General features: G+C 41.2%; 1 protein-coding gene across 3 annotated transcripts in view; it reads right to left on the reverse strand.

Moving 5' to 3' along the window:
* Positions 1–27,471, reverse strand: part of PSTPIP1 (proline-serine-threonine phosphatase interacting protein 1) — a 174,014-nt gene that overhangs the window by 73,308 nt on the left and 73,235 nt on the right. For all 3 annotated transcript variants that reach the window (XM_030187310.1, XM_030187302.1, XM_030187320.1), the window contains exons 2-3: positions 20,291–20,391; positions 6,939–7,013 (exon numbers count right to left, since the gene is read on the reverse strand). In XM_030187310.1, coding sequence (XP_030043170.1) covers positions 6,939–7,013; positions 20,291–20,391 — 176 coding nt within the window. The remainder of the gene's footprint in view (positions 1–6,938; positions 7,014–20,290; positions 20,392–27,471) is intronic.

Genomic DNA, 27,471 nt, shown 5'->3' on the forward strand with positions numbered 1-27,471 from the left:
TACCTGCAAGTCTATCCCTTGCTGAGGAATAAAGTCTTTGCTCTTTTGGGAAGCTAAAGAGCTGCAGCGGAACTGACCTTGTCAACTTTTATCAGAAGGAATTCAGTTCACTGGTTTTTAGGAAAATTAGTCTCTCTAGTTAGTCTGAGAGAGATCATACACTAGGCAAATCTTCTCTTCTCCTCTCTTCTCTTCTGTCCAACATTGGCATCCCTCTCAGTCAGGTGATACCTATAGACCAATCACAAACTGTGTACTTCTGTCCAGCAGAATTCACAGTCATGATGAGAGGCCTTGTGTTTGGCTAAGAAACTGTTATCAGTCACATGTCTGATAATAGCAAACTCCTTCTTGGTTCATAAATACTCCCGGAGACTCTGTCTGTGTGAGGTAAGCTCCTCCGCGCTTTCCAGGAGATAACTGAAGGCTAGTTTACAGTAAACAACATGTCTTTTGATGAAGCCAATACAGCTATGCCAAGCAGTAGTTTTCCTTTGTACAAAGCTGGTTTCTGATGTGTTCAAGCCATAGGTAGAATTCATATTAGAAGAGGAAAAGATGTTCAGGCTTACCAGACCTCTGACCAGCAAAGGCGAGACAGCAGGAAAATACCCCTACACAGCATTCATATGCTGTGAAGTCCAGAAAACTGTTAATTTGAGCATTTGTTAATAAAAGTCTTTTTTCCTTGGATCATCTTTTTGGTCTTTCCCACTCCTTTCTGTGCAACCTTAACATGTGGCCATTTAAAAATATTTTTGCCAGAGCACTTACCACCACCTATTTAGCAGACAGTAAGGGCTCCCACATTAACCATGCACTAGTTCGTGCATAGTAATGTAGATGCACTAAGTGGTTAGTTCAGGAAAGCCCACTCACCACTCTTGACACACACCCAAAACAATAATTACTGCGTAGCAGGGGCGTAGCTGCTATGGGGCCACGGGGGCCTGGGCCCCCGTAAATTTGGCCCTGGACCCCCCTGCCGATGCCCCTCTCAACCCCCCCCCCCCCCCCCACACACACACACACCAACCCGCCTTCGCCGTCTGTACCTTTGCTGGTGGGGGACCCCAACCCCCGCCAGCCGGTCTTCTTCCTGCAGATCGCAAGGCTTCATTCTGTTTCTGTGAGTCTGACATCCTGCACGTTGTACGTGCAGCAGGATGTCAGACTCAGAAGAAACCAAACGCAGGAAGAAGACTTTGACTGGCGGGGGTTGGGTCCCTCACCAGCAAAGGTACAGACGGCGACGGATGGAGGCAGGTCCAGAGGGGGGGGTCAAACTTGTTGGAGGTGGTGCTGGTGGCAGCAGGGGGTGTCAGCGATGGCGGGGGGGGGGGGTCTAAAATGTGCCCCTCACCTCGGCTCTGGCCCCCCCTACCGCTGAAGTCCAGATATGCCCCTGCTGCGTAGTTAGCGTGCACACATTCCAAAAAACTAACGCAGAATGCTTTAGTGTGTCCTGTGTTAGGGACCCTAATAGGCAGGCCTCATTAACCTTTACACTGCAGATCCATTGTCAGTGCTTTATAATTCTGTGACAAAAAAACTAGTCATTTCTTTACAATCTCGTTGATCTGGATTCTTTTTGCAGGGAGCAATTCATAGATAGACATTTTTATTAAATCTGTAATACATTAATACTTCACAACAGTGTACTACAAGTATACTACAGATGCACTTTTATACTTAGTTACATTGTAATGAAATGCTGGTACAAGGTAATATTTACGTACACTGCAGTTACTCTATAATTATACTGCACATACCCATTGAAACTTAAGCAGGCCAATGACCTATGGAGGGCCCACCCAGATTGCGACTCTAAAAGTTTGGAAAGACCTATGATACACCATAAATATATGCAGGTAGACTGTTTCTGCAACTGTCTCCCCCCCCCCCCAAAAAAATCCTCCTTCCCCCACTGCATACCTTAAAAAGGCAGGAGCGATGCCCACTTGGTCCTGCCTCCATGCTGCCATCTTGAAAAATGGCAGTGCCTGATCCCACACAGTGCATCCTGGGATGCACAGAGCAGGGTCAGTCTGCCAAATAAAGGAATTATAGCTAGACACCAGGAATTTTATTTTTAATGTCAGGGCAGGGGTGGTCAGGTCATGGGGAGGGAGGGGGCCACTAGACACCAGAGATTTTATGTTTAATTTTAGGGTCAGGGAGTTGGGGAGTAAGGAAGGGTGTTGCTAGACACCAAAGATTTTATTTTTAATTTCAAGGGCGGGGGGGGGGGGGGGGGGTGCTGGTGGACACTAAGGATAAAAGGCCAATGCAGAAAGCTGTCAGGGACAGGAGAGTTGATTCGGGTGAAAGAGCATTAAAATTCCCTCAACTAATCTGGCAGTATATTTCTTGCATTAATTTGCCTGGTAGACATCTGCACAAAGCTGGAAAACTTTTTTGCATTGCTGCAGATTAGCTAATGGCCTCCATACCATGCATTTTAATATGCTGTGCACTGATGTTTACTGAATGAGTTAACTTCAGCACTGAAACCTTTTCTGCATTGTGGGACCGTTCATTAACCAAACACTTCTGTCTATGGTAGCATTCTGAATCAGCCCCTAAGTTAGTGTAGTCCTGAATCCAAGAGTACAGTAGGTTAGTGAGGGTCCTGAAAACATCCCTACACCAGTTTGGAACCACTTCTGCTAAGTAGTCTGTTATTAATGTTATTGGGAGTGCCACGGAAGGATCTGCACCAGAAGCCACAGAGAAGAATTGAAGAGGTGAGTTCCAAAACAGAAACAGACTGTCTTTATAGACAGCCAAATGATTAGTGAAATTTGCACTATGAGGCATTTATTCATAAGGTTTATGATATTCAATGAAAAATGTTCTTATGTTGGATAGAATTCTTGAAAGTAAAAACTTTCATTTTTCATATTTAACAAGTTTTGGAACTCACCTCTTCAATTACACCTTTTACTGTACCTGAATGACCTCCTTGTTATAGAATGAACATATTCCAGTATATTCAGGAACAAAATGCAACAGAAGTCTGAAACAGGACTTTATTTAGTGTAATAGTCTTTTCATTTTGTTACATCATGACCTAGGGAATAAGTAGCATGTCCTCAGTGAAAAATCAGTAAGAACAATAATCAACCAATATATAACACTTAACCCCTAAACAGAACAGTGCCACACAGTAACCTTATAATGGCCTGTGGTCTTTACCGTACGGCTGGTGCATATCTCAACACTCCGGAGGGTCCACTAAACCTGACATCCAACTCAGACTATGGACATCCAAGTCTGTACATCAGATATGGACATCCATTTCTCATGTACTTTGGAACAGGATTTGCGGACATGAACATTCATTTTACAAACTGAAATGTCCAAATTTTGATCGGAGACAGCACAGTTCTGTCCCTGGAGGGTTCACAATTAAAAATAAAGTGGAATTTGAACATGGTCCCTTGGTTGCAAGCCTGTTGCTCCAACCATTAGGCTACTCCAAAATTTTGCACAGAGGTCTATTAAGAAGTTCATTTAAAAAGATTTTAGTACGGGATGCAGTTGAGCGGGAAGGAGTCAAGATGGCGCCGACACGCTGAACGCTGTAAACCTGCTCAGAACAATTCGCTGCTGAACTTGATTTTCTTCAAAAAATAATGCCCCACAAGCGAAAAGGGTTGGTGAGAGCCTTACCTTCTCAGGCTCTTACGTCCTCCCCGATGCAGCGAACTCTGGACGGATTTGCAATTCGGCGTCCACCAGGTGATTTGGGATGAGGAAACCCGCTTGACACCAGTGCAGGGGCACAGACGTTGCTGGAAGTTGAGACCTATTTGTCTCCCCCGACTGTTGGTACTCTACTCTGCCCAGCCACGATTCGGGAAGGGGTTGCTGAACTACAAGCTCCGGAAGTCGGAGGCAGTGTGGCCAGCGGAGAGGGCCCCCTCCCAGAGTTGGAGTTGGCTGTTGAAGGTAAATCGACGCGGGAGATCCCGCCAAGAGTGATAACGCTTGACATGCTTTGGCAGTCAATGCAAAAAATGCAAGATTTAATAATAAATTCTACTCAAGAGACCAAAAAACTTGCTAATACTGTAGGCCAGCTATCTCAATCTTTGGATAAGCTGAAGCAAGACTTAAAAGATCAGGAAAAACACTCTCAGGAAGAAGCTGTGAAAACTAATGAAAAATTCATTGCAGTGATGAAAGATAATATGTCTATGCGTCAAAGGATTGAACAAATAGAAAACTATAATAGGCGATTGAACATGCGAATTCTTAATTTCCCCAAACCAGTAGGAATGTTACCATATGATTTGTTCAAAAAGTTTCTTGTGGAGAACTTAAAATTTTCAGCTCAAAATATTCCACCGATAAACAAGATTTATTTCTTACCTACAAAGAAAGATCGAGAAGGTGTTTTGGAGGAAGCAGAAGAATTGAATGATATTTCACAGATATTGGAGGACTCTTTGTCCGAGGTGACAATTAGAGCTACCCTCCTTGTATCCTTTGTATTTGAACAAGACTTTGACGCTGTATTAAAACTTTACTTTAAAAATACACAGCAACAATTTTGTGGACAGAAATTGTGGATATTTCCTGACGTGACTAAAATCACTCAAGAAAGAAGAAAACAGTTTCTGGAAATGAGAGAGGAAACCAGGTCTTTAGGGGCAACTTTCTTACTTGCTTATCCTTGCAAGTGTGTTATAAAATATCTAAATATAAAGTATGTGTTTTTTGTACCAACACAATTGAGAGAATTTATAAATATGAAAAAGCTCGTCAAATAATAAAACCAACATAAAGTATTGTATGGTGGTATTTAGGGCTAGGCCTTTCCTTATAATTTTTTTCTTCTTTTTATGTTCCCCTGAACTATTTCGACTCCTTCCTCTTTAATTGTGGTCAAAGGAAGATATGGTGAAATATTAATGTTTTTCTTTAGTTAATTTTCTTTCCACTTGAATGATATGTATTAATCATATCTGTATTTCATGTCGCAAGTATAATGCTTGTAAAGTTATGAAAATTTTCAATAAATAAAAAATTTAAAAAAAAAAAAGATTTTAGTACTTTAAATGTCCATAATTCCTTAGAGTCCCATATCCCTGGCTGTTTTCACATTTAAGGAACAGAGGGGAACAGCAATCACTGGATGATTAAGGAGGTATCATGTCTTAATCCCTTCAGTGGACAACTACTCAATCAGAGCACCTTTCTGTAACTTGGATGTGCTGGTTTACATAACAACAGCCATAAGGAAGAACTGCAGTTTTAGATGTCCTTATCCTGGCTTCATAAAATTGGGATTTGATTGTCCATGCAGTATGGATATCTAAATGTGATTTTCAGATGTTCAAAACATGAATAGAGCTTCTAAAACATGAGTCATAATCAAAGGACTCTAGAGTTGGAATAATACAAAGTAGTAAATTTAAAATGAATCGGAGAAAATATTTCTACACTCAACGTGTAATTAAACTCTGGAATTCGTTGCCAGAGAATGTAGTAAAAGCAGTTAGCTTAGCGGGGTTTAAAAAAGGTTTGAATTCCTTCCTAAAAGAAAAGTCCATAAGCCATTATTAAAATGGACTTGGGGAAAATCCACTGCTTATTTCTAGGATAAGCAGAATAAAATGTTTGTATTTTTTTGTGGATCTTGCCAGGTACTTGCGACCTGGATTGGCCACTGTTAGAAACAGGATGTTGGGCTTGATGGACCTACGGTCTGTCCCAGTATGGCAATACTTATGTACATCAGGATATTCTGAACACACTGCTGCAAAATCTGCAAGAACTCCCTATGTACAGGCTTTTCACCAGTCCTCAAAGTGAAAGACAAAATTCTCCAGTAAAGGCAATACATGTAAACACTAGTTGAGAACAGACGAAATTTGCCAGAGTAGCCTGTTTGCTCACTTTGCCCCTACTAAGACACAAAGATGAATCCAGCATTCTCTCTCAACCCTCTCTCCCTCTCCCCACCAATCACTCTCTCTTATTCCCTCTTCTCATTAGTTTCTCTCTCTTTCAATTCCCTCTCCTCTCCTCACCAGTCACTTTCTCTCAATCCCTTCTTCCTCTTACAGCTACTCTCTCTCACAATCCCATCTCCCTCTCCCCACCAGTCACTCTCTTTTAATTCTCTCTCCCTCTCACTGTCAGTCAGTGAATATCTCTTTCTCTTATCCCCATTCTTCTTCCTGCAAGTCACCCTCCTTCCTCTCCCCACTAGTCTCTCTCCATATCCCTTTTCCTCCCACTATTCAGTCTCTATCTCTCTATCCCCCATCTTCTTATCAATCATGCTTTCTCTCTCAGTCTCCTACCGTTGCGCTCTCTTCTTTTGAGCTTGTGATGGTGCATCCTCCACTCTTCCTCCTTCTTTCAGTTGCACGGGCTGATTACACCCTTGTTGGTATTCCTTTCTCCTTTCTGAATAGAAATTGGACACCTATGCCAGCTCCTCCTGACTTCCATGGGAGCTGTGAGTTAACATGTGATATCTAGGTATAAATCTTGCTGCCTTACCTGAGGACTCCCAGCCTCACTCACCATGAAGAATCAGTGAGATAGTGAAGAAGAAGGGGTCCTACCCTTATCCATTATTTGTCCTGTCTGTCTGTCCTGATTTAGTTTGTAAGCTCTTTTGAGCAGGGACTGTCTTTTCTTCATGTTCAATTGTGAAGCGCTGCGTACGACTGGTAGCGCTATAGAAATGATTTGTAGTAGTAGTAGTAGTAGAAAGCTATGATGAGCACTGGCCACTGCCTTTACTGAGACCACTGCATAAACTGAATGGTGAGGGGAGATACCAGGAGAGAAGTTTGAAGTCACATTGTTGCATGCCTCCTTACCACTCCCATTTCACTATTAAGATGGGGAGAGGACACCCTGAGCAACAATCTATTCTCTCTTCCACTATTTTAGATAGATAGACAAGCACTTACTTTATCTCAGTTTGTCCTCCTGCTTTTCGAGCAATCTGTACCAGCTCCTTTCCATACTTCTCTTCTGCCAGGGCTCTGGAAATAAGAACACCATGTTAAGAACATCTAATATCTTTTGTCTGTTGTGTGGCACAGAAGCAGAGCATCAATAAGCTTCAAGCAAGTAAGACAAAAGCTAAAAGGAAAGTCCCAAATCATCTTATTTCTTTTATTACTCCGATAATACTCAACTTATTTCTCTCCACCAATACTTTGTAATCTCAATTACTATGTAAGCCGCATTGAACCTGCTTTGAGTGGGAAAGCGCGGGGTACAAATGTAATAAATAAATACAGTCAAGTGACAGCTGTGCAGGAACCTGAAGAAGCTCAGTCAGGTCCCCTTCATACCTATAAGTACCTCAATTTGGAGGTCATCAGCCATTTAGATGCCTAAAGTTTTAGTTAAACATAGGCACCTAACACACTTTACATTCCTAAATGTAGGCAATGAATGAGTCTCCTTATTCAGTAATCAATGGTTCTTGGGCTGCATGTGGCTCTTTGAAGATCTGAAGGGAAGTTGAAAGGGAGTGGCAGCCACCACTCAACAGTGACATCCACTAACCAGACTTAGGGCCTATTTTATCAAGCTGTGCTAGCGGCTCCAAGTACGGTAATGCCAACAAAGCCCATTCACTTTGAATGGGCTCCAGCATGGCTTGAAAAAAAGAGGCCCTTTGCCATAGCTAGGTTCCAGAAGGAGATGCAACTTGCAGCTTTTGCCCAGAGACTTTTGGCACAAAGGCTTAGTTTGGGCTATAACAATGGGAGGAAAACCCCCCAGGTAGTTGAAAATGAAGGTTCTTGCCATCACATCCCAATGGAGTCCAGTTGTAATTCCAATTGAGTTGAAAGCCCAAAGAAGCAAGAGGTGAATCTCAGGCTAAAAGAAGGTAAATGTTTTCATCAAAGAAGGGATCAGAAAATTTTCACCATACCCAACCTGAGTAGAGAGATGTGGTAGCCGTGTTAGTCCACTTTTAAAGGTAATCAATAGAAATAGAATAAAATAAAACATAGAAAAAAAAATAAGATGATACCTTTTTTATTAGACTAAATACATTTTTTGATTAGCTTTCGAAGGTAGCCTTTCTTCGTCAGATCAGAAATAAGCAAATGTTGATAACAGTATATATAAGTGAAACATCAAAGCATTTCAGTGACAATCTAACAGGATGAGGGTGGGGTGGGTTAGGTGAGGGCTGGGTGGATGAGGAATAGAGAGATATGCATGGTGATAAGAGGGTGACAAAGCAGTAGAATTTTATGGTTTATAATGGGCTAGAAAACCCAGATCTTTGTTAAGTCCTGTCTGGTGGGTGTCAAAATATTTAATCATTCTGACTTCAAAGGTCTTACGTAACGTTCCTGTATTGTTTTAAAGTTCCATTTTAGTATTATCACCATAAAATCATTGGTACAGTGTTCTGCTTTTGTAAAGTGCTGCCCCACAGAGGTGACATCCTGGTTGGTACTGGCATTTTTCATATGATGTCTGTGTAAATTAAATCTCTTCTTTAGCATCTGGCACATTCTACATGCTACCCAAAATCCACAGGATGTCACCTCTGTGTGGGCAGCACTTTACAAAACCAGAACATTGTACTAATGATTTTATGGTAAGAATACTAAAAGCTAACTTTAAAACAATACAGGAATGTAATACCTTTGAAGTCAGAATGAATAAATATTTTGACACCCACCAGACAGGACTTAAAAAGATCTGGGTTTTCTAGCCCATTATAAACCATAAAATTCTACTGCTTTGTCACCTTCTTATCACCATGCATATCTCCCTGTTCCTCATCCACCCCACCCTCATCCTGTTACACTGTCACTGAAATGCTTTGATGTTTCACTTATATATACTGTTATTTATCAACATTTGCTTATTTCTGATCTGACGAAGAAAGGCTACCTTTGAAAGCTAATAAAAAATGTATTAAGTTAGTCCAATTAAAAAGGTATCATCTTATTTTCTTTTCTATGTTTTATTTTATTCCATTTCTATTGATCACCATACCCAAGAAACTTAACATAAAAGGTCAGGATTTATTTATTTATTGTTTTAAACATATGTTTTCCATTGTAGACGCTTGAGAAATTCTACATAAGGTGGAGGGGCACTTTCGATATAATGTCTAAGTCTGATTTTGGACATTTTGCATAAAATGTCCAAAATTCGAATAGGAAAGAAGGTCATTTTCAAAGAAGAAAAATGTCTATCTTTTTTTCGAAAATACTGTTTCGAACAAAGTTTTATGCTTTGGACGTTTGGTTTTTTGGTCTATTTTTGAAAAAAAAAAAAAAAAGAAGATGTGCAAAGTGTAGAAAATCAAGCCATTAGCATATAGGAGGAGCCAGCATTTTTAGCAGACTGGTCCCCCAGACATTCCAGGAGAGCAATAGGGCACACTAGGGGGCACTTCTGTGCACTTCATAAAAATGCTCCCAGGTATACATCTCACCTTTGCTCCCTTATCTTGTCCCCTGAGCCACCCAAAGCCTACTGGCCTCCACTGTACACCATTACAATAGCCCTTATGGGTTAAAGGGGCACCCATATGTGGGTACAGTAGGGTTTGGTGACTTTGTGAGGGGTCACAGTTTTCACCACAAATGTGACAGGTAGAGGGAGATAGTGACCTGGGTCCACCACCTCATAGTGCACTGCACCAACCACTATACTACTCCAGGGACCTGCATACTGCTCTAATAGACCTGGCCATAACACCTGAGGCTATCATAGAGGCTAGAAAGTCATATTTGTGTGTGTGTGTGTGGGGGGGGGGGGGGGTCACCTCTGATTCCCTCCAGTGGTCATCTTGTTACTTAGGGCACCTTTTTCTGCCTTATTCAAAAACTCTTGGGGGTTTTGTATTGTTATTCATTATAAAAACAGGTCTAGCTCAAAACATCTTCTGGTTGTAGTATTTTTATTAAATTTAAAAGAGAATAACAGAAGACAATTCAGTGTAACAGTACAACAGCATACAAATTGCAAAAATCATGTAAAGGACAGAAGACAGAAAGAGTGGAGAGGAAGAAAAGAAAAAAGAAAAACACTTCTCATCAAGCATCTCTAAAGTAGGACAATAACAAAGACCACTTCTCCTTATAAGTGATATAGTGACATGACGTTTTAGCCAGAAAGGTATCATATTTATAAGTCTGAAATACCAAATTCCACCATTCTTGATATGTGACTTGACCCAAGGTCTTCCAGTGCCCAAAAACTACTTTCAAGGCTAAAGTGAGCAAAGTATTAACAAGTAAGCATTCATTATGGCTTAAGGAAGAGCGAAAACATTGGTCTCTGAGCAACACATAGTTATATAGCATGGGACCATGGAAATCTTAGCTTTAGTTTGTTCCATTATGGCTGAAAAATGTCTAGGTCTTAGGAACGCCCAAATCCCGCCCTTAACACGCCCACGACATGCCCCCTTGAGATTTGGACACACTGCAGACAAACAGCATAGAAGAACGGCTGAAAAGTAGGTTTTGAAAATACTGATTTGGATGTTTTTGGGAGAAAAAAGTCCAAATGCTGCTTTATGCCACTTTTTAGACGTTTTTTTCAGTTTCGAAAATGAGCCCAATAGTCAGTTGTACTGAAAAATTCCGCCCTGGCATTATATAGACTTAACATGACAACCTAATGCAAATTTTTACTACAACAAGAAATGACTGTAAATTAAAACACTCACCCCCCCCCCCCCCCCCATTTATAAAGCTGCACTAGTAGCTGCCACGCTGCAATGCTGACACAACCCATTCAAAGTAAACAGCCTGTGTTGGCATTAGCACACCGGCAGCCGCTAGCACAGCTATGAAAACAGGGGGGGGGGGGGGAGAGGGGTGTCAGGTTGCACAAAAATAAACCAATCAGAATATGCAAAAGAACACACACAAAAATTTTTTTGTATAGATTCTCTAGGTCAGAAAAGGGATAACTAAGTAAGGGTATTCACAATTTGCAGTGCATCTTAGAAAAGGCTTGATAAACATGGAGCATTGTGTAAAATACATATGAGGCTGCTAGAAAAATATGTATTTAGTGACATGTACAGTGAGAGCAACCATTTTACAAAAGAAGGTTAATCTTCACTTCCCCAACTGTAAAAGCCTAAAATACAAAATAACGCATGTGTCAACCTTTTCCTACCTGAGTACACAATTCTGGAACGCGATACCACGCAACTTAAAAACGACCTATGAACTAAATAACTTCCGCAAACTACTGAAGACCCATCTATTCAACAAAGCATACCACAAAGATCAATAAATGAGCACTCCTATACATATATCCAAAAATGTCTTACAACTTTTACTTGTTAAACTAACATTATGTTTTATTATCATGTTCCCACGATCCTTCCTTAACACTAAATGTATTTTCTCATGTTGTCACCATTCATGATGTATTGTAAGCCACATTGAGCCTGCAAAGAGGTGGGGAAAATGTGGGATACAAATGCAATAAATAAATAAATAAATAAAAGAGCAGCATCATTTGGGGCTTTGTACCTGTAAGCACCACCACCTACAAGTATAAGTGGTAGATGTGTTACTTACACGTGCAAATATTGGATTTTGTAAAAACGCATGTCCACTTGAAGACAATTTCTTTAGTTTTTTTATATATTACCTTTCAGGCCTCTGCAGGACAAGCAAAGTGGTTTACAATATAAAATAAGTGAGAAAAGAAAGTACAATGTCATTAGGAAGAAAAGCTATCGAAGAAGGGAGATGGGAGGGGTGTGGGAAGGAGAGGGAGAACAGTGCTATTACTATCTAATCTCAGAGAAACTTTACGTGGTACACCACACAAGTTCAATTTCTCACTGCAAATTTAAGATTTGCCAAATGTAAGAGAAACAAAAAGATCCCAATATCCCAATAACAGCGCTTAGTTTCCGCTTCATCCCACTTTAAGGTCCAACGCGGTTTACAAAACAAGATAGTTCACAGAATAAAACAAATAAAAAATAGAAACTAGCATATAAAACAACAAAATGAAGTAAGAACACAAATACAAATATTTCCTCCTAATCAAAATTTGCCAAATAAAAAAGTTTTCAACTTTTTACAAAATGACTAAAAATTTGGAGCTGTTCTGATAAATAAAGGGTAAAGAATTCCAGAAAGAAGTCACAGAAAAAGGAAACATCTGTAAAGAAAATGATTTGCGTGTCGTCAGGAAAGAAATAACGACTAAGGCCAAATCTCTGTATAACAGTAGCAAGAGGGGCAAGAAATACATTATACAAAGCAGGGCAAGGATAGTTCCTTGAGCTACACCAAAGGGAAGACTGTGAGTTGTTGAGTAGGAAGCTCCCAAATGGACACAACAGGTTCAGTTTTGCAAATAAGTAGAGAACCATGAAAGGACTACATCTTTAAGTGAAAGCTGGGAATAAAATTTTAGTAGAAGGTGTACTACGTCAAATGCTGTGCTCAGATTAAGGGAAATAATTATTGCTGCCTTATTTGCCTTGATATTCAGTCAGGTTCAGCTCGTTCATAAGGACCTGCACAGAAGATAGCTTGACTGATGCAATGAGGTGTTTTTTTTTAAATAAAGAAAGACAATTGATAGTGAACAATTTTTGCCAAAACCTTTTCAATAAATAGAAGGTTAGAAATGGAACAAGAACTGGATGGGAGGGAGGTGGTGAGAGAAGATTGGGAATAGCGTGAACAATAACATGTTTTCATTCTGCTAGGAAAATACCAGAGGAAAGACTATTGTTGGTAACTGACAACAAAAAAGGGAGCAGAACAGTGTGATAATTCTTAATAAGTGAAGATGGAAAGTAAAGTGAAGCTAAATAGGGCCTCTGATAAGGATAATGCACTTGTTTTATTGCTTCATTTCTTTGAAGGCATGAATAAACATGTCAATAAAGGTGAGCCAGTTGATGTAGTGTATTTAGATTTTCAGAAAGCTTTTGACAAAGTTTCTCAAGAGAGACTCCTGAGGAAATTAAAGAGTCATGAGATAGGAGGGGCACACTGCCGTGGAGGGGCATAATTGAACGAAAACGTCTATCTCCATGGGCGTTTATCTCCGAGAACGGGTCCGTGAAGGAGCGGACCGAACCATATTTTCGAAAAAAATAGACGTCCATGTTTTATTCGACAATTTGTGGGCGTTTTTGTTTTTCAGTGATAATGGAAAATGAAAGCGCCCAGCTCAAAAACGAATAAATCCAAGGCATTTGTTTGTGGGAGGGGCCAGGAGTCGTAGTGCACTGGTCCCCCTCACATGCCAGGACACCAACTGGGCACCCTAGGGGGCACTTTTACAAAAACAAAAAAAAAGGTAAAAGAGCTCCCAGGTGCATAGCACCCTTCCCTTGTGTGTTGAGCCCCCCAAATTCCCCTCAAAACCCACTGCCCACAAGTCTACACCATTACTATAGCCCTAAGGGGTGAAGGGGGGCACCTACATGTGGGTACAGTGGATTTGGGGGGGTTGGACGACTAAGCATTAAGCAGCACAATTGTAACAGGTAGGGGGGGGATGGGCCTGGGTCCACCTGCCTGAAGTCCACTGCACCCCCTAACAACTGCTCCAGGGACCTGCATACTGCTGCCAGGGAGGTGGGTATGACATTTGAGGGTGAAAATAAAAAGTTGTGAAACATCATTTTTTGTGGTGGGAGGGGGTTAGTGACCACTGGGGGAGTCAGGGGAGGTCATCCCCGATTCCCTCTGGTGGTAATCTGGTCATTTAGGGCACTTTTTGGGACCTTATTCGTGAAAAAACAGGGTCCAGGAAAAGTGCCCTAAATTCTGCATACTTTTTTTCCATTATCGGCGAAAGGCGCCCATCTCTGTTCGGGTGATAACCACGCCCCAGTCCCGCCTTCACCACGCCTCCGACACGCCCCCGTCAACTTTGTATGCTTCCGCGATGGAGTGCAGTTGAAAACGTCCAAGTTCGGCTTTCGATTATACCGCATTATTCGTTTTTGGGAGATAAACGCCTATCTCCCGATTTAGGTCGCAATATAGGCATTTTTGTCTTTCGATTATAAGCTGGATAATAGCCCTGACAAAATAGCCCCGACAAAAAAGCCCTGACAAAACAGCCTTGTAACAAAATAGCCCTTGACAAATCAGCCCCTAACAAAATGGCCCCTCCCACAAAATAATCCTTGACTAAATAGCCCCTAGACAAAATAGCCCCCTGGAAAAAAATAACACATCACAAAAAACGATGATAAACTACGAGTGAAATCTTCACTGATAAAGGCTCCTACCAGCATTGCATTGTATAAAGCATTTATAAATAAACAAAATTCTATAGCTACCAACTGGTATTCATGATCTCTTCTGCTGTTTAAGGAAACTATTCTTCCATCAACATGCTAATTAAAAAAAAAACAATATTGTCATCATTTTCATAGTCTTACCAACCTTATCCTGTTTGGCAAGGTAAGTTATTAGGAAAAAAATGAAGTGCCATATTCTGGGTAGCCTGATTGGGACATTTAGTCGGGGGGGGGGGGCTAATTTGTCAAGGGCTATATTGTGGGCAGGCTGTTTTGACAGTGGCTCTTATGTCGGGAGCTTTCTTGTTTGGAGCTTTTTTGTCAGGGCTATTTTGACCGGGTACCGATAGGAGGTAATGTTCTGTTGTGGATTAGGAATTGATTATTGGACAGAAAATCAGAGGGTAGGTAGGGTTAAATGATCTGGAAATTGGAATGACAAGTGACGTGATTAAATTTGCAGATAACATAAAACTATTCAAAGTTGTTAAAACACATGCAGACTGTGAAAAATTGCTAGAAGACCTTAGGAAATTGGAAGACTGGGCATCCAAATGCCAGATGAAATTTAATGTGGACAAATGCAAAGAGATGCACATTGGAAAGAATTAGAATACTCCAAACCATAGCTAATTGATGCTAGGGTCCACCTTGGGATTCAGCACCCAAGATCTAGGTGTCATTGTAGACAATACGCTGAAATCTGCCCAGTGTGTGGCAGTGACCAAAAAAGCAAACAGGATACTAGAAATTAATAGGAAAGGGATGGCAAATAAGACCAAAAATACTATAATGCATCTGTATTGCTCCATGGTGCAACCTCAACTTGAGTAATGCGTTCAAAAAAGATATAGCGGAATTAGAAATGGTTCAAAGAAGAGTGACCAAAATGATAAAGGGGATAGAATTCCTCTCATTTGAGGAAAGGCTAAAGAGGTTAGGGCTCTTCTGCTTGGAAAAGAGATGGCTGAGGGGGGATATGAATGACGTCTACAAAATCCTGAGTGGTATAAAACAGGTAAAAGTGTATTGATTTTTTACTTTTCAAAAAATACAAAGATTAGGGGATACTCAATGAAGTTATATGGAAATACTTTTAAAACAAATAGGAGGAAATATTTTTTTTTCACTCAACAAATAGTTAAGTTCTGGAACTCATTGCCAGAGGATGTGGTAACAGTGGTTAGTGCATCTGGGTTTAAAAAAGGTTTTAAAACATAACAATATGCGTACTGGGTCAGAACAGCGGTCCATCTAGCCCAGTATCCTGCTTCCAACAGTAGCCAATCCAAGTCACAAGTACCTGGTAGAAATCCAATTAGTAGCAACATTCCATGCTACCAATCCCAGGGCAAGCAGTGGAAGAAAAGTCCATAGTCTGCTATTGAGATAGACATGGGAAAGCCACTGCTTGCCCTGGGATTGCTAGCATGGAATGCTGCTACTATTTGGGTTTCTTGTGATCTGGGTTAGCCACTGTTGGCAACAGGATACTGGGCTGGCAGAACCCAGTATGGCTATTCTTATGTTCTTATGTTGTTAAGGTAGATGATGTGCATGATAGAATAGAGGAAGCTGTATCAATGGAAGTGGTAAAATGAGGAAAAGCAGACCTAGCCTAAAGGGAATTAAGGAGCTGAGCTGTAAAGCTCAAACTTCTTTTTTTCAGGTGGCTTTTAACAGCAGAGAGGTCAACACAACCCTCCTTCTCAACCGCTACCTAAGTGGGGATGTTCTACGGCATTTAACTGGACAGTAGCATTGAATATGCCTGCAGACCACCCAACAAAAAAGTGAGCAGGTCAGGGGCTTCGCAGGGGGCAGTAATGGGGAGGAACTGGAGGTTATGTGGGTGCTGGCAATATTTAATGCCAGCATTCATGAATTTAGGACAGTTCAAAAACTGTCCTAACTTCACCCATTTAGTTATGCGGGTCACGGCACTGAATATCAGCCAGGACCTGAATAACTATTTTTGAGTTTAAAAGCCTTCCCAATCCCCCTTCTGGCCTCCCAACTAGCCCTCCTCCATCATCCCTCCTCCCTCCGCAGCTTGGGAGAATCAACACCCCTCCCCTCCCCCCTAACAAGCCCCCCCCAACTCCCTGAGGTCTAAATAGGCCCCCTGGGCCTACCTGTCTCCCTGGTGGTCCTAGTGAGGTCATTTGGGGCAGCAGCAAAGCCCCCTCATGTCTGTCCCTTGGCTGCCATGACCTCTTGTGGCAGCTCATGGTAGTACTTGAAGCATCATGAGCTGCAGCGAGAGGTTGCAGCAGCCATTCTGCAAGTGCAGCTGCAAGGGGCAGGAGTGAAGGGGCTTCGTTCTTGCACCTGACAACCCCACTAGGACCATCAGGGAGACAGGTAGGCCTAGGGAGGACTTACCTAGACCTTGAGAAGGTGAAAAAACCAGCATGGGTCGTAATCCTACAAATGAGAAATGACCTTACTTATAACAAATGGCACGCCTGTACCAAAACATAACACTGTACAGCGTGACGTTTGTAAGGTCGTTCCTCATTTGTAGGATTACGACCCATGCTGGTTTTTTCACGATTTTGGTGAAGTTGATCAATATCAATTGTTGGAATACATTACAACTTTTTCACAAGTATCCTATAATACAGTTCATTCAATAGCCCCTGATGCAGCCCTGCTGGGCGAAACACGGCCTGTGCCGGGCAATATTCTTACACTACCAATAAAGTTTGTTTATATCTACTACTGAACTGCTTTTCTGTTTTCCATAATACGCAATCTTGGAAATGCAAAGGGCAAATACATTGTCAGTAGAACTATTTTGTTTTTGCTCTTCTGTGCATCCCCAGCATGGCTACAAACTGAGCACATTGCAGTTCTTCTTTAATGAAAAGCATTCACATTTCAAGCTTTATTCTGGTTTGAAAAAGCTCTTGGAGTGTGCCAGCCATTGCCATTATGATGCATTATAAGGTTAGGAGAGCTTTGATTTATTATATTGCTTTCAATACAAAAAAATATTGTACACAAACAAAAACATAACAAGTATAAATACTCGATAAATTTAGTAACATGTAATTAAAATGCAAAAATGTATTAAATTTATTTATTTATTTATTTTTAACTACGATTACATTTTTTAATCATGATCTAGATTTTTTAACTCCTGTCTATTGCCCGGCATTGCTTTCTCTCCCCTGCCTATCTTATTTCACCTTAGCATATCATAGCAGAGGGAAGGCATCAGCATCAGTTACAAGTAGCATGTGGGAACTGCTGCCGGAGACCCTATGAAGAGCCAGATAAATGTTTAAGATAAATTGCGGGGGGGGGGGGGGGGGGAGGATGCTGGACTTGTTTACTGGGGTCGTCAGCAGTAGGAGAAGAGAGAAATGGGTGTCTGTGTGACAGGGGTAACAGGTTTAGCAGCAGAAGGAGAGCTGAAGGGGAAGCATGCAGCAGGAAGGGATATAGGTAACTACCTGTATGGAGGAGACGGGGATCAATGTGCTGTGGAAAGGAAGTGTGTGTATGCAACTGTTCATTATATTCAGCAGGTTTTAAAACTTTTCCATGCAGTGGGAATTTACCAGTACCAAGCCATCCAGTCCAGAGGTTCGACCAATCACGTGATTAAAAATTTTAATCCATGATTTAAAATTTTATTTTTTGCCCACCCCTAATTGAATAACATGTTGTAAAGAATAATCAGCCATGCTGAGCATTTGTTCAAAAGGATGTTTGGGTCAACATTCAAAAACAACTTGAAAAGCATGTGTCCAAAATGCATGCACAATCAAAAATAGTTAATCACATGATTAATTGTGATTAAAATTCTTAATCAGTGCCCGCCCCTAAATTAAAATTCAGTTCCCACCATAATATCAAATGACTTCTACAAACATTTTACTGTATTTTGATGAGTCTAAATAATATATATATTTGTATGATATTTGTAGGATGGTTTTGACAAGTGTTATGTATAATAAATGCTATAAATAAAATTTTAAAATGTGTAAGTAGATAAATCAATAACAAAACTTGCATAAAGCAGTGTGGTTGTCATGTTAGTCCACTAAACGTAATACGTGACCATCTCTGGAAAAAGGTAACTAAGGGGCCCTTTTACTAAGGCAGGCCGGACAGTGGCCTGCGCGTGTTTTGGGTGCGTGCAGGTCAATTTTTCAGCATGCCTGGAAAAAAGTCATTTTTTTCGTGGCCGAAAACGGACGTGCGGCAAAATCAAAACCAGCGCGCGTCCATTTTCAGCCTGAGATCTTACTGCCACCCATTGACTTAGCGGTAAGGTCTCACACGCTAACCGGGAGGTAAGCGGCCAGTGCGCATAAACTGCCGATTACCACCAGGTAACCACCACGCAGTAGAAAATAGAAAATACTTTCTATTGCGTGTTTTGGGTGTGCGTCAAAAATGAAACTACCACCCGGGGCACGAGGTAGCTGGGTGGTAGTTCTAATTTGGCGTGCATTGGAAGTGCGTAGGCACCTATATGCCTTGGTAAAAGGGCCCCTAAAGTAGCAGATTCAAAATGTTGAGAATGGCTGATTTTTCATGTCATGGGGCCATAAGCAGTCTGAAAAATTACATTTTTGAACTTCCGTCACATTTTCTTGGTTTTTTTCACATATAAGGATGGGGTTTGGACTGTTGTATTACAAATTGTCTGCTCTAACAGAATTCATTAAAATCTCTTTTTTTTTTTGTTTGTTTGTTTGCTTGTTTTCTTTCTGGAGACTTTAATCACCTTTTCCCAGAGATGGTCATAATCAGTAAATAAAAATAAAACAACTTGTCAACTCCATCAGGACCATATCCACAAGTCTGGACCAGTATAACTGCTTAGACCCTTGTATTTCTTGGAATAGGTGGTGCGGAGGGGTATTTTCGAAAGAGACGTCCAAGTTGCAATTTGGACGTCCTTGCAAAACAGCGAAATCTAGGGACGGGAAAACCCGTATTTTCGAAATAAGATGGACGTCCATCTTTTGTTTTGAAAATACCATCAGGGACGTCTAAATCCTTAAATTTTGCTGTCCCTAGATTTGGACGTCCCTACACATGGATGTTTCTGATTTTCGGCGATTTTCAAAACCAAAGAAGTCCATGTCAAAAACGACCAAATGCAAGCCATTTGGTCATGGGAGGAGCCAGCATTTGTAGTGCACTGGTCCCCATGACATGCCAGGACACCAACCGGACACCCTAGGGGGCACTGCAGTGGACTTCATAAATTGCTCCCAGGAACATAGCTCCCTTACCTTGTGTGCTGAGCCACCCAAAACCCACTACCCCCAACTGTACACCACTACCATAGCCCTTACAGGTGAAGGGGGGCACCTAGATGTGGCTACAGTGGGTTTCTGGTGGGTTTTGGAGGGCTCGCTGTTTCCTCCACAAATGTAACAGGTGGGGGGGGGGGGGGGGGGATGGGGCTGGGTCCGCCTGTCTGAAGTGCACTGCAACCACTAAAACTGCTCCAGGGACCTGCATACTGCTGTCATGGACCTGAGTATGACATCTGAGGCTGGCATACAGGCTGGTACAAAATATTTTTTAAGATGTTTTTTTAGGGTGGGAGGGGGTTAGTGACCATTAGGGGAGTAAGCGGAGGTCATCCCCTATTCCCTCCAGTGGTCATCTGGTCAGTTCGGGCACCTTTTTGTGCCTTAGTCGTAAGAAAAACAGGTCTGGATGAAAACGTCCAAGTGCTCATCGGGGACGTCCTTGGTTTTTTTCGATTATGGGTCAAGGATGTCCAAGGGTTAGGCATGCCCAAGTCCCGCCTTCGCTATGCCTCCAACATGCCCCTGTGAACTTTGGCTGTCCCTGAAATGGAGTACAGTTGGGGACGTCCAAAATTGGGTTTCGATTATACTGATTTGGACGTCCATCTTCCGATTTATGTCGAAAGATGGACGTCCTTCTCTTTCGAAAATGAGCCCGATAGTAAGTTTTATTTATTATTAAACATAAATTTCCCCATTTATGGCCTTGTTGAATTCTTCCCCCATCCCATTCCCCTTTCACCTCTGTTTCAGCAGGTCCTCCATGTCCTTGCACATCTTACGCCCATCCAGTAAACGCTGAAGGATTGTCTCATACCCCACATTAGCAGTGAAATCCTTGCACTGGGGGGAAAAAAAAGCACATTATAATAAATATCTAGAAAGTAGAATAGGAATTAATGAGCCCTTATCCTACAGTGCGGTAAACTTTTGCACATTAGCATAAATTAATATGCAGTCAGTGAAAAGGCTATACAGTCACTTTTGGTGGCGTGTCCAATATTTCCTGTGCAGTTACCACACAAAGGGGCCCTTTTACTAAGCTACAGTAAAAAGTGGCCTGCTGAAGTGTAGGCACGTGTATTAGGCGTGCGCTGGGCCAGTTTTTACCGCGTCTGCAAAAAAGGTTTTTTTTTTAAAAAGTGACGGGAAAAAGAGAAGCGGTAAAACTGAAACCAATGCGCGTCTAAAACCAGCCTGAGCCCTTAATGCCACCCCAATGATCTACCAGTAAGGGCTGACGCGCTATATACACGGTGACCGGTTGATGCGCGCCAACTGCCAATTACCATCAAAAACAGCGAACGTGGGAGGAAATAAATAAATAATTTATCCAGGCCTTATGGGCGCATGCCAAATCTAAAATTACCACCGGGGGGAGGCAAGCTGGCCTGGCGGTAGTCTCATATGGGCGCACACTGCATGCGCGTAGAGCCTACTGCAGCTTAATAAAAGGATTCTAAAGTTCATTACCACATATGTGTATTCACAATTAGCGTGGATGTATTTACCACCTCCTTTTGAGGAAATGGTAAGTACTCCTGTGCTATCTGCACACAAGTGACAGTGTGCAGTAAGTACCATGCCCTAATTGTAATGTACAGTATATTTTATATAATACTAGCATAACAGGTAAAATACACACCAACATTTTAGATGTGACCATTTACACCAGCCACAGAGCTGCTACAAACGCACATGCCTAGATGACTCAAATATGTGCGTAAATTATTACATGAATAACTGTGTGCCCTGCCAATTCTCCACCCAGACTTTGCCCATGTGTATGTCCACTCTCGTACGACGCTGACATCGCCTGTACGAGCTGCTTATAACATAGGATGTAGCCAGAATATTGGCACTTTCACTGTATGAGCACACATGCACATATATATGCTGGTATTAAAGTCATTTACATGTATTCTTGTTGCCTAAATGTTGACACATCCCTATAGAATTATCCCCTGTGTTTCAGATAACGAGAGTGGCTTTTAAAGGAAAATCTGAGGGATGAGCTATGTGCCAGCTGAGTGGATCATAGTTCAGTTATGAGCATTTGTGAGCTACTACAGATGTGCCAGATGAAAGAGGCTCTGCATTTCAGGATATTTATCTGTGCGCATGTGTTTATATTCCTTAGAATACCCAGTCAAAAAAGATATGGTAACAAGCAGACTAATAGGCATCTCCAATGGCATGCTTTTGCAATAGGGAATACTTTTGCAACATCCCATCCAATATCTCACCAGGCAAGGGGGCACGTCTGGGAGGTTTTGGGCCATGGTACAACCATGTAACGCTTTAGGGTTCCTCCAGTAGGTTGGGGAATATTTTTATTTATTTATTACATTTGTACCCCGCGCTTTCCCACACAATGCAGGCTCAATGCGGCTTACATAGTAATTCGAAATACAAAGTCTTATAACAGAAATTTCAAAACGGTAGTGAAACATTATGAAGTTGAGCTTGAATAATGTATGATAATTTGAGTTTGATAATGTATGATTAGGATAAAATAGGGTAGACAGGATAGGATAGTATAAGTTGGGGGAAAAGGGGTAAGGAAGGATATAATAAAGGGGAGATGGAGAAGAGAAGGATGGGATGCGTAGAGGGGGAATGGGGAGGAGGGATAAGTAAAGCCAATTATGAGGTCGGTATCTAAGTCAGAACAGAATTGGGAATGGAGGTTGGTAAGATTAGGTTGGGACATTAGAGTAGGCTTGCTTAAAGAGGTGAGCTTTCAACATTTTTCCAAAGGGCAAGTAGTCGTTAATTAATCGTATAGGTCTTGGTAGAGCATTGTACTAGAGCCTTCGAATGGTTTTGAAATAATTAACTATCTACACCTTCTTTAAAAAAAGGGGGGGCCTCAGCGCATGGCAAACCACATGCTGGCACTACCCCAGGGGTCCTTTTACCGCAGCCTGGTAAAAGGACCCCTTTATGCACTAAAGTTAACCAGGCACCATTCTGAATATCAGCCAGTGCCCAGTTAAACTTACAGGTGACTGTTGATACCCAGACAATCAAGACTGGGAGCCGTGCATTTCCCCCCGGCATTGAATATCTAGGGTCAGTTCAATTCACGGCTGTGAGCAGCTCCAATGCCACATACTGCCTCAGGTTGAATATCTGGCCCTAATGAACAGTGCTATACGTGATAATAAGAAAAGACTTGAAGCAAAAAAAGTTTGAGCTGCTCATCCCTAGAAAAAAACTATTCCCTATTAAACTGTTGCATCCTCTCACGACTTTATAAAGCAGAATAACCCTAAACTGTTCGGCCTTTCTTCCTTCTTTCTTCCTAAAGGAACCATTGCATTACTCTATCAGTTTTATCAACCTTCTGTGCTCTACATGCTTTTTGAGACAAGGTAACCAGAACTGTACACTCAAGGTGCGATCACACTGTGGATCTATACAGAGTTGTTATGATATGTTGTTTTATTCTGAATTCCTTTCCAAATAATTCCTAACATTTTATATCTTTAAATATTGTTACACACTGAATTGAAGATTCCACTGTATTGTCCATAATGACTCCAAGATTCTTTTGCCAGATGGCGACTCCTAACACAAAAACTAGAATTGTATAAGTAGAGTTAAGATGGTCTTTCACTGTGTGCCTCACTTTGCACTTAACCATAGCTCCCTCCCCATACAACTCCTTGGGGATCCTGAGGGAAATGAGATTTGGTTTTCCTTTTGCTCATCTCATCTCCAACCAGCAAAGAAGACAAAAAGAAACATAGGACACTAGGCAAAAACCAAGCAGTTCACAGGAAAATCAAACATCCTTTCATGCATAGTTTTGAGTTTTCAAAAGTATATTATCCCCTGGATTCTATATATGGCACTGAGATTTTGGCAACGAAATTTGCATGCAGATCTTAATTAATTGGCTTGTGAGCCAATTAATTCCTATGAATTGATGTTAACAATCATGTATTGCAGTTAATTGGCAATAATTGAAATTTGCTCTCACATCTCCCCATGCCCTAGTCCAGTAGTTCCCAAATCTCTCATGAATATTCATTGCGAATATTCTGAAAACCTGACTGACTGGGGTGCCTCCAGGACCAGGCTTGGAAACCACTGCCCTAGTTTATAACCACACGCATCTAAATCCTATAATGAGCAAAATCAAAACGGGGTGTGGATGGGGGAGTGGAAGGGGCATTCCTAAAAGTTGCAAATGGGGTTATAGAATAGCCCCATTTCCTTTGCCAGAATGCCCGGAGTTGGGTGCTGGCATTTACACAAGATTTCAGCTGTCACACTAACATTATTGGCTTTTGTATCACCTAGAATGTAAACCACACTGAACCCTGGAAAGAGGATATTAGCGGTATACAAGAATTGATTTGATTTGAAATGGGCTCTAAGCAGTATTCTAGAAATGGCACTCAACCTGAAGCCCTGATTATAGACTAGTGCTCTGTGCTGATTTTTTTCCGATGCCGAAATCTCAGCACCATTTAAAGAATGCCCTCATATTTGTTTTAGTCGGAAAACGTACTCGCAGTAAAATGAAGTCAAGGGTCCGTGGGTATGTTTGAGGTCATTTCAAACTGAATGTATTTACATTTATGTTTATTATTGCATTCAACACACCGCTATTTCTAATCAAAGGTCAGAGCGGTTTACAAAGAAATAAAATATTGACAGAAAGGAATGCAAAATTTTGGACAGGAAAGAAATCAATCAACCAAAACAGCAATCAAATCAATTAAAACCACTTTCTCCATTTTCCTAATTCCTGCCTGCTGGGGCTTTGTGTCTCAAGCATTAGGCCTCTCGGGTGATATACCAAAAGCCAATGAGAAAAAATGGTGAGGATCTTTCTGTGTCTGTATGAAGTGAAGAATTTTACTACTATGTAGTTTTTATATAAAACATAGGAACATGGGGAGTTTCAAGATGGCGGCATGCTGAGATCGCGTTTAACCTATATCGAGGAGAGTTGCAACTAAATTAATATTCTTCAAATAAAAATGCATCATTCAAAACAAAAAGGTTTGGTCAGGGTCGTAGCCTCATCGCCCAGGACCTCCTCTCCTTCGCAACAATCTATCGAGAGGTTTACCATGAGGACGTCACACCATAACGCCGGGAGGGGCCCTACTGTCTCTTTGGGAGGAGACCTTCGAGACTTAGGGCTAAATGTTATCTTATCGCCCCCGCAGCTCAATCCACCGCCTCCACCCGTTGGTCCTCTCTCACAGTTGGGAACACCTCTATCGGAAGTTGATGCAGGGAAAACCCAGGAAGGAAGCACTGAGGAGAGTCAAGCCAGCGGAGGTTTGGATCTACGTGGTCCACAAACTCAGCCTAGAGCCTTATTATCAAAACCGGAGACGGTAACACTTGAGAGCATCTGGGAAGCTCACCAACAACTAGACACCAAGCTGACTAATTCAACAGAAGAGATTGCTACAATAGTGAGTACTATTGATACATTTTCTAAATCTCTAGATGGAATTAAAAATGACTCTAATAACCAAATAACTGTGCTTAAGGATGAGGTAAAAAAGTTACAAGAATTCTCAACTATGACTATAAAAGATAAAAACTTGATACATAGAAAAATTGAGCAGATGGAAAACTATAATCGAAGATTGAATCTACGTCTCTTAAATTTTCCTAAATCCTTAGGGATTAGTCCTCTGGATGCATTCAAAAATATTTGATTGAAGTTCTGAAATACTCTCCTGAACTTATTCCTCCAATTAATCGTATATATTATATTCCAACTAAGAAAAAAAACAGACGCAGACCTGGAAGTAGAGCCATAATTACAAAGAAAAGAGTCAGAAAAACTCAATTTGACTGATATGATAGAATCATCTATGTCAGAAATTTCTGATCGTATGACTCTACTTGTTTCCTTTGTATTTGAACAAGACCTAGAAGCGGTCAAACGTTTATTCTTTAGAAACTCTTAATCCTTAGTCTATGGTGAAAAGATTTGGATGTATATGGATGTTACCAGACAAACTCAGGATAGAAGAAGAGCTTTTTTGGCTATTAGGAAGGATGTTTTGGCATTAGGTGCCTCATTCTATCTTAATTACCCTTGCAAATGTGTAATAAAATATTTAGGTCTTAAATATATCTTTTTCTATCCAGAACAATTAAGAATTGTTATTAATGCTAAAAAATTAGAAACAGCCTGACGTCTGAGATTGAGATTAAGATTTCAAGGTCTGTGTTAAGTCGTGCAAAGCAATATTCATCAACCTATTCCTAAAATTTTTCTCCTGAATAATATGTTTACCCTCCCCCCCCCCAATATTGTGGTCTAAAGAAGATTAATAGTTTCTTTCCTTTATTTCTTAATTTCCTATATGCTGTTAAATACAGAAATGTATATGTCTGTTTTGCTTATCAAGTATTTCACTTGTAAATTAATTATAATTTTGTAAAAATAAAAATTAAAAACAAAAACCATAGGAATATAAGCATTGCGATACTGGGTCAGACTAAAGGTGAATCAAACCCAATATACTGTTCCCAACAGTGGCCAATCCAGGTCACAAGTACCTGGCAGGATCCTAAAACATAGCAAGATTCCATTACTATTTATCCTCAGAGATAAGCAATGGATTTCCCCAGGTCTAACTTAATAATAGTCTATTGATTTTTCTTGAAGAACATTTCTCCAAACCTTTTTAAAATTCAGCTACATTAAACTGCTTTTACCACATCCTCCATCAATCAGTACCAAAGCTTAATTACATGCTGAGTGAAAAAATATGTTTTCCTATTTGTTTTAAGGAAGTAATTTTATAACTTGGTGTCTTCAATTAGGTACCACAAGTAAGTGCGATAAGAATCAATTCTATAACAGCACTTCGGTGTACCTAAGACTTTATAGAACACTAGTGTAAACTCGCTTTGGAATGCCACAAGTTTGGCACAATCTCTGCTTTCTGCTTTCCTCTATCTTCTCTTAACTCTCATGCCAGGGTTTCATGTCCTTTTGACATTTTTTCTCTCCCCATGTCTTCACATCTGCCACTACATTCATCTCCAACATTGACTTTTTCTTCTCACCTTTCTTCCATTTATTTTTCTCCCTCTCTTCATTTATTCTTACTATACAGTCTTCAATTTACCTCTTTTTATTAACTGTGTCTACCTACAGTTTTCAGTCTTCTTTCCTTTACCCTGGCCATCCCATTCCCCTTCTCTAATTCCACAGTCTTTCACTGACGCTATCCTCTTTTCCCTTCCATCCAGCTCTCCCCCTCCCTCCCTCCCTCTCTCTCTCTCTCATCTTCCATCCAGCACTTCCCCTCTCTCTCCCATCTTTCAACCAGCATCCCCTTTCTACCATCTCCTATCCAGCATCTCCCCTCTCCACACTTCCATCTAATGTCTCCCCTCTCTCCCCCCTCTATCCAACATGTCCCCTCTCTTTCCCCAATTCCACTCAACATGTCCCCTTTCTCTCTCCCCACTTCCATCCATCACCTCCCTTCCTTTCCATTCCATCCATCATCTCCCTCTTTCTCCCATTCATCTTCTCCCCTCCTGTAACCCCCTTTCATACATTTTCTCCCCTCTCTCCTCCATTTCTATCCAGTGTCTCCCCCCATCCATCCAGCATGTCCCCCTCTTTCCCCCCTTCCATCCAGTGTCTCCCCCTCTCTCTTTTTTTTTGTTACATTTGTACCCCACGCTTTCCCACTCATGGCAGGCTCAATGCGGCTTACATGGGGCAATGGAGGGTTAAGTGACTTGCCCAGAGTCACAAGGAGCTGCCTGTGCCTGAAGTGGGAATAGAACTCAGTTCCTCAGGACCAAAGTCCACCACCCTAACCACTAGGCCACTCCTCCACTCCTTACATAAGTACATAAGTATTGCCATACTGGGAAAAACCAAAGGTCCATCAAGCCCAGCATCCTGTTTCCAAC

This window comes from Microcaecilia unicolor, chromosome 1 (assembly GCF_901765095.1).
Source record: "Microcaecilia unicolor chromosome 1, aMicUni1.1, whole genome shotgun sequence".
NCBI classification, from domain to species: domain Eukaryota; kingdom Metazoa; phylum Chordata; class Amphibia; order Gymnophiona; family Siphonopidae; genus Microcaecilia; species Microcaecilia unicolor.